Source organism: Helicoverpa zea, chromosome 24, assembly GCF_022581195.2.
Source record: "Helicoverpa zea isolate HzStark_Cry1AcR chromosome 24, ilHelZeax1.1, whole genome shotgun sequence".
NCBI lineage: Eukaryota > Metazoa > Arthropoda > Insecta > Lepidoptera > Noctuidae > Helicoverpa > Helicoverpa zea.
Window position 1 is genome coordinate 8700645 of NC_061475.1, and position 8671 is coordinate 8709315.

Genomic DNA, 8671 nt, shown 5'->3' on the forward strand with positions numbered 1-8671 from the left:
TTTCTTGTCTAGAATAGAAGTCAGTCAATTTTCTCCAAATTATTCCACTCCGGAATAATAAGATTAATCAATTTATGTAAATGCTCGTAGTTTAGTTCACTAAATTTAGCTATTTCGGGTCCATTAATTAATTTACGTGCCTAAAACCGGGTGTTTATAATAACCCAATTATTGGCAAAATTGATGAACAAATCTACTAAAAGATAGGCTTCCTGAAGACGAGCAAATATCCTTATACTTTAATATTACAAATGCGAAAGTAACTCTGTCTGTCTGTCTGTCGTGCTTTCACATCAACACTGCTGAACCGTTTTGAATGCACACAGTCACTGGACAGTCGATAGATGTCTGAAATTGGATATAGTTACTTTTATCCGGGTGACGTAAGTAATTCCATCGGAACGCGGGTAGACCCGCGAGAAACAGCTAGTAATCCAATAATTGGCAATATTGATTTTCCCTGAATCATCCTCCGAGCCTTTTTTCCCAATCATGTTGGGGTCGGCTTCCAGTCTAACCGGATTCAGCTGAGTACCAGTGCTTTACAAGAAGCGACTGCCTATCTGACCTCCTCAACCCAGTTACCCGGGCAACCCGATACCCCTTGGTTAGACTGGTGTCAGACTTACTGGCTTCTGACTACCCGTAACGACTGCCAAGGATGTTCAATGACAGCCGGGACCTACAGTTTAACGTGCCATCCGAAACACAGTCAGTGGTGTCTAAGATATACTTAGAAAGTACATACAAACTTAGAAAAGTTGCATTGGTACTTGCCTGACCTGGGATCGAACCCGCGCCCTCATACTTGAGAGGTTGGTCCTTTACCCACTAGGCCACCACGACTTTTTTTTTGATTTACCCTGAAATTGATCAAAAATATGAATAGAGCAAAATTTTGTTTTCCTTCCTCCCTTCAATAATTAGTATCTTCAGGAAATGTGGAAAATTACATACACTTTTTAACAACTTTTCGTCGCAAATCATGACTCCTTCTAAATTATCCAATTAATAAGCCGTTAAACTTAAAAAAAAAAACTAATAAAACCTACCTATACCTATCAACGCTTTATGCTGAAATCAAATTAAGTTATATGCTTCCTGCAAGTCTAACTTATCCTGAAACGATATATCATCGAAATCTCTTCAGTCATATTAGCTTACGACTTCACCAAACAGACTTCAACATTAATTATAATCTTAGTAAAACATTAAATCCCACATACTTATATTTTCATAGCAAAACGGTACCTTCCACCATGAAATAACCAAGTGATATTTACGGAGGCATTCGCGGACGAACGGCAGCCATATTTATTAGCGAACCACATCCGGTTCCGGCGGCGGCCATGATTTAAACACGCATTTCCGGTGTATCACTTGACTGTGTTCCGTTGTATGATATTACGTTAATTTATTTGTTCATCGGATTTCGGAGGAAAAGGAAATGAAGAGGTTAAGTTATTTCTAAGGATGGGGAAATGATGGGGTCTTATTATGTAGTTTTATGTGTCGGGGAATGATTTTGGCATTATTTTTAGGGTTCTATATGTCCAAATCGAAACAAAAACAAATCTTTTTCGATTCGGACATACAGAACCTTGCGGAAATCCATGCATTAACGCCAAAAAATGTTCTTACTATTTAATCTATCAATACTTCTATATCAATATTATCAAACTGAAGAGTTTGCTTATGCCTCAACGACTACTGTTCCATTGAAAAAGGAAAACATCTTGAGAAAACCTGGACTATAAAGTCTGAAATCACCAACCTGCATTGAGCAAGCGTGGTGATTAACGCTCAATCCTTCTCCGTGTGAGACGAGGCCGCAGCCCAGCAGTGGGACGATAAAAAAGCTGTAACAGTAACAGTAAAACTTACTATCTTTGCAATACATAATTCAAAATACATAACATACGCGAAATAAAACATACCTATTTATTGAAAAAAAAAAAACGATTTCCCAACGGATTAGCAGAATATTTCCTTTAGGTACCCAAACAGAATTGTGACTTGAATCTAGAATCAGAAGAAAAAACCTAAAAACATATTTCGTTACATTTGAATCTTGTCCGCGTAAAGCAGGGGTGGTGAACCAATGGTATGCAATGCAGTAAAATAAATTGGGCACAAAATATAAAGATATGTGTGATTTATTTGTCCAAAACATGAGTCATCATATTCCGAGCCTTTTTCAAGACTATGTTGGGGTCGGCTTCCAGTCTAATAGGATGTAGCTAATGGAGTACCAGTGCTTTACAAGGGGCGACTGCCTTATCTGACCCCCTCAACCCAGTTACCCGGGCAACCCAGTACCCCTTGGCTAGACTGGTGTCAGGCTTACCTACTTGCTTCTGACTAGATACCCCTAACGACTGCCAATTAATAAATTAAATCTAATAAAGCGCATTAAAAAATTGGTCCTCATCACAAATGGTTCTCGCGGTCGCAACTGCGTCACGAAGGAACTACTTCCCACATCCGGTTAAAATACAACCCACACGACCTTGATTACCAATTTTTTTAAGTAAGTGTAAAGGTTTGCCATCCCTGGCATAGAGGAATAAAACAAACGTCCATAGCCCAAGGGAATAAAAACTGCTTGCGGGTAAGCGCTATTTATTAAACTTTATTTTGATGTTGAGCGATGTCCAACATTTTGTATGGTTACGTATTGTGGGGGAAAATTCTCTGGTTTGTTGTGATGTAGATGTTGTAGCGAGATTTTACCGAAATTTTATATTTGGTCGCGAATAAAAAATGTGTAGGACGCGTCAACGCGACACACACTTTTTTTTGGTCGTTTTAGAAAGTATAATAAAAATGAATCTACAAAAAAAATTACAATTTGTCAAACAGCAAGCGTCCCAGGTACTTCCGAAGTTTTCATACAAAATATAATAGATGGCGCTGTGTGTATCGATTTGTACTTACCAAATTGAATTTTGTATAAAATATTAACTATTAACTATTTTGCATTTAATAAAATATTCATTAAATGAGGCATAAAAAATATGTTTCTGTCCTATATTTAATAGCACTATACAAAAATTAAAAAATATTAGCTTACCTTTTTCCTTTTTCAAAAATCTAGTAAGTAGTTCTGCTATAGTGTAATAGATTGCGCTATTTGCAATTTCGTATTTTTGTCATTCGGTATTTTTTTTTTCTAAAATATTTTATATATGCCTAAACTATTTTTATATATTTTTTTTCTTCTTTGTAAATACAATGAAGACTATTGAAATATATCCCTATCGATGAAGTATTTTAACATGAACATCACGAAACATGACTTACCCGTGACTCGTTACAATTTTCTAACACAACGGATCCTATAACCAAGTTTCGAACTAATCCTTTAAAGTTAGTTTTTATGCTTAAACTTTAATATAGGTGTAGAATGTCGTCTAAACTTTAGCACTTGCAACTTGCAGTAGTTGAGCACGAATTTGCATGTAACAGCATGTGTTAGAAATGGAACCATTCTATCATGCCTTGAAAATTTCAAGAGTTGAAGGAATAAACAATTTGAAGAAAGTGGGGAAGCGCATTTATTTCGGACGGTAGATAAAGTATGATCATTTGGGAAAAGTTTGTGCTATGTTTGTTTGGAGTTGATTTAATTCAGATATGTAGGTATTAATAACCAGCTTTATTGTAACTGTTACAGCCTTTTTATCGTTCCACTGCTGAACACAGGCCTCCTCTCACAGGGAGAAGGACTGAGCATTAACCACCACGCTTGCTCAATGCGGATAACCAGCTTGGTTGCTTTAAAATTACTTAGGTACCTACTTACGAATGACTTGGGCCATTTAATACCATGTGTAAATTGCAATAGTGTCCCTTTCTTACATTTTTGACTATTTCTCAGTTTCTAGATATCTTTAGAGTAGCAAAGTCGTTTAAGTAGAGATCCAGCATTACCTGTCCCAACAATAAGGTTAGATCTCAGTCTAAAAGGATGAAGCTGAGTACCAGAGCTTTGCATTGATTGACTGCCTATCTGTCCACCACAACCCAGTTGCTAGGACAGCCCGGTACCCTTTGTAAGACTAGTTATCATAATCCGCCTTGCATGCCTACTAAAGCACTTACAATTCTATTCAGCGAAAGCTAAAGAGAGATGCCGTCATACGTCAAAAAAAAACTTAAAAAAGACTTATAGAAAAGTAGAAAATACGTAAAAAAGACTTATAGAAAAGTCTTTTGAAAACTGGAATAAAGCTAAAACACCATGTTCCCAGGTTCTTTTTATCCAGAATCCGCGTTAAAGAATGTATTTATTACACTTCTGAACGTTAAACCGGGGCCAGACTTATAAATGGCAACCTATTCAGAAAATAAACTAGAGAAATAGAAAAGTTTTCAGTGGCCCACTAAATGAATAGGTCCATAAATTTCAAAAAGGCTATTTTAAAATAAGAGCATTGAACTAACAGGACACGCCATCGGACTATGTCTTCCATGTCACTTCCACTCGTATGCACAGGCACCAGAACATCAAGGTACTCTAATCCGTACCAAATTTTTGCAAGTCGACATTGAACCTTATAGTCCAGGAATAAAGTTGAAAATATTTTAAAGAAACTTACCTATAGATAAATTATTACAGATTATAGTAAGTGAGTAGGTACTTAGCATAATGTACTGTCATCTGAACATGTATTGTGTGCATCAAATTAATGCTTGTGTTTGTTTATTATTCGTGTGTGTCACGTGAGATGTGATCGAAAATGCATGACTGAGCTATCACTATTTGTGGAGTTGCTCGGCCCCCATAAATTGGCCGAATATTACATTCTTTAAGCAATGGTTCTTCAAACCTAGAGACAGACAAGATTTGCTGGGGAGTTTGTTGCGCCACTTCTTCTTCCCAACAATAGCACATAGGAAGTGGTGAGGGGTGGACGTTTTGGGGGCTGTCTTTCTGTATATTTTGACGTTCAAAAATGGTGTTTTTGCCTTAGTTTGACTTTATTTGATAGACGTTGCATAGGGATTTATGCTGATGCCAGTTCCAGTTGGTTCAATGCTCTAAGATTTTAGCCCGTGGCTTGTAGCTGGTAGCCATTAAAGTGGCAACTTACAAAATAAAACAATCGGGTTTAAATGATGCGTGATTGTGTATGTGTGAGTTTGGTAGGATTTGTATGTGCTAAGCAGTTTTATGTAGAGCTATTTTGAAATTGAATACTTGAATTTTCTTCACACATTATCTGTGTATAGTCTGTGAGGTCACGTTAAACGGTAGGTCCCGGCTGATATTAAACATCCTTGACAGGCGTTACGGGTAGTCAGGAGTCAGTAAAGGGCTTATTAACCTTGACTAAATTCAGTCGTTTAAATGATTCAGTCACTAAATTCAGACAAATGAAATCGCATTTAGGAAGGTAGGTGTCATTAAGTCATTCAGAAACCTAATTAGACGACTGGATTTAGTCAAGTGTAATAAGCCCTTTACCTAGAGGTGTTGAGTTACCGGTACAACTGGACCGATCTGAAATATTCTTTCGCTATTGGAAAGCTACAGTCTTTCCGAGTACCATAGGCTATATTTTATCCTGGTACGAGCAGTAGTTCTCACGTGAAAAAAAAACAACCTTTTACTTGAGCAATTTTAATTAAAATACCATAAAATACTGTTAAAATAACCTATTTATATTCATCATCACTCTCAGCTTCACACTTAACTTCTACAGTTGTAACACTAGTCTCACATTTTCTCTTACCATAAGTCCTTGGTTGCGCAACCTTTGCTTCAGGCTCATTCGAATCTTGATAGAACCTTTTTAGAACTGTCAGTAGCATAATTTGGGCATCAATCCTTTTGTGGGTTGGTAACATATTTAATAACGGTACAAGGGATAAAGCAAAATTTGTGCTATCAACATTACTACTACTGCTACTGTCTGAGTCAGGTTTCGCCGTATATGTAATTGGTTCAATACTCCTTTTTGGGGTCTTAACAATTGTTGGCGCATCATTTCTTCTCTTTGGCATAGCTTCTACGATAGGTATTTCTTCAATATTCGTGTCCACAGTTACCATAGTGTTTTCTGCTTCATTTTTCTCAGGTAAATCAATTGTGCAATCTTTATCGTCATTGTCGTTTCCTTCGAATTCTTTTTTTAGGAATGACAGTTCGTTGAAGTAGAGATATTTACGCCTTTTGTAAGCTACTCCGAAGACGAATTTTGGGTCCTTTTGGCGTTTGATTTCGCGGCCGAAGCAAGCTCGCAGGTTCTTCCATCTGCGCTGAACTAGGTCGACTGGAATTAAGAACATTCTAATTAATAATTTAATAAACCTAAATCCGCATCAAAATCTGTTTAGCCGCACGTGAGATAATCGGGCACCAAAATACATAAACACTAATGACGTACACAAACATACATGAGTACTAGATACGTCAAACCAAGAATCTCCTTTATTTAAAGTAGGATAAAAACGATTAAAATAAGCTCTACGAGATTATTGAACCGCAAAATTAACTTTGTATTTGACTATATTAGTATTAAATACAAAGTTACATTTGCGGGTGGCAACCCACTCATAGAGCAACCCACACAAGTTCAATTTAAATTGACATGTGTAGGTGCTTTGCCGATTTAATTTAGAACGCCTTTTTAATTACAGTCTGACTATAATACCTATTTCCTAAAAGAAATTCTCACAAAGGATCAAAACATATAAAACTGCATGGTCAAAAAAAAAAAAAACAACACGCAACACTGGCACAAAACAAAAAAAAAATACATTTGACAGTTGTCAGACGCTGTCAATGTCACCAACTGTCACCAAAAACCATGATGTCAATAAAAAAATCAAAACAAAAATCTAACCTTGTTCAATTCTATCACCAGCATCAGCAGTATCCCACATTTCTCCATAAATTGATTTAGCAACCTCCTCCCACAGAGATTTTTTAAACGTCGGATCGCCATATTTGTCCGCGTCTCTTGCATACAAACTCGGTCTAGCCTTCACTTCTTTGATTAACAACTCCGTATCTATTTGAACTAACTGAAACTCTGCAATTTCTGCCATCACTTTATAACACAGGTTATGAACTTCGTTTTTATTTATAACAGTTTATTTGTACACTATAGACTTATTGAATAATGACACGCGTTCGCTCACTCTGAAAGGCGGCAGTGACTAAAAGTCGCAACAGCGGTGAATGCGAGGTTGCCGCGCTGTCGCCACGCTGTTGCCAGCTCGCGTTTCAACTCACAGCGACCAAACAGTTACGCGTTCGCGGAATCAAAATTTTAAATCGTTTTATGGTCGTTTTATTTTGATAAAACTATAATCTTGGAATATATTATTTCTACTGACGAAGTTCTGTATGTTACAATAATGTCAATGGTAATTTTTCAAATTGACTTCGATACTGAACGATAAAAACAAAATTCTGTTATAATCCGTTGTCATGGTAACTAAACTTATTTTTTATTTATTTTTATGGTATTTTTATTTTATTCTCTCGTGTAAAAACTTTTTATTTAGTTACTTTTATTTAGGTATTACGGCTTTATATAGTTAGCGCAGATCTGTATTATATAGTAGAAGAATAAAATTGCTTAGATAGGTACCTAAGTACTTTGCAATATGTGAACCATTTAAAACAAAATAGATTTAAATTGAAAAAAATACCTAGTCATGATCTTTTTCAAATCAAAAACTAAAGGTAACTACGAATGTAATGTACTTTTTTACATTTTTCCAGCATTATTTCACAAACAAAACAAAAACAAAATACTTTAAAATTTAACGCCTGACCAAACTTTGATAGCAAAGTGCTATATCGCACTTCATTGCTTTGAAAAAAATATTTTAATTTCTTGTTCTGAATTTTTTCATTTTTTTCGTTACGACATAAGTCGCTCCTCCCACCGAATAATATCGTTATCAATAAATTCAAATTTTACAGGAAAAATAAAAGAGTGTTTTTTTACGATTATTGGAAAAACTGTGCAACCTAAGAGAATGATTTATATATCAAATAAAAGCTATTTATTTATAGAATCATTCTAAACAAATTTATTTACTGTTTATTTTATTAGAACGAAGTTATTTAAGAAAATAATTTTTACTGGAAACGCTAGAAAAATATTATTTCGGAAAACAACATTACGATATTATTTGCGTAAGAACAAACAGACAGCGTGCACAATAATAGTATACTACAATGGTATTCATTAAATAAAGACAACCAAACATAAACAGTAATAGATTGTACCTGGATTTTTGCCTATATAATGCATATTATATATTAAATTATTGTTTTATTACTATTTTATTTTTCAATTAACTATCAAGTAATATCAATTTATTAGAAATATAAATCTCAATAAAACTATGACTTTGTGATAAAAGAAAACTGTTTATTAATAAAATGAAAAAACATAATCATTTGTTAAAAAAAAATTACAATCCAAACTATGATTAGATCTGTCCGATCTTTCATAAACACCTTAGTACAATAATTTAGTCTCTGTCATTGTCATCGTCACTATCAGAATCCGAAGCTGGTTGTCATTATAGCTTCGGAACGAAACGAATTATAAAACGAATGATAGTGGGCTTCAGTTCTGCATAAGCTGAGTAAATCTTCTAGCAGAGCTTTGCTGTCCGCAATTGGTTCAGAGTATGCTGGTTT

General features: G+C 35.3%; 1 protein-coding gene across 1 annotated transcript; it reads right to left on the reverse strand.

Moving 5' to 3' along the window:
- Positions 1-5610: 5610 nt before the first annotated feature.
- Positions 5611-7186, reverse strand: LOC124642292. Its single transcript, XM_047180654.1, has 2 exons — positions 6852-7186; positions 5611-6278 (listed from the first exon to the last, which is right to left on the reverse strand). The coding sequence occupies exons 1-2, from the start codon at positions 7054-7056 to the stop codon at positions 5662-5664; spliced, it is 822 nt and encodes a 273-aa protein (XP_047036610.1). The 5' UTR covers positions 7057-7186; the 3' UTR covers positions 5611-5661.
- Between the last annotated feature and the right edge of the window lie 1485 nt (positions 7187-8671).

What these genes read in the sequence shown, in the direction of transcription:
- LOC124642292 (XM_047180654.1), bottom strand. Translation starts at nt 7,056, where the DNA reads ATGGCAGAAATTGCAGAGTTTCAGTTAGTTCAAATAGATACGGAGTTG. An exon ending in TGGTGATAGAATTGAACAAG is followed by an intron (nt 6,279 to 6,851) that starts GTTAGATTTTTG and finishes TCTTAATTCCAG; the next exon opens with TCGACCTAGTTCAGCGCAGA.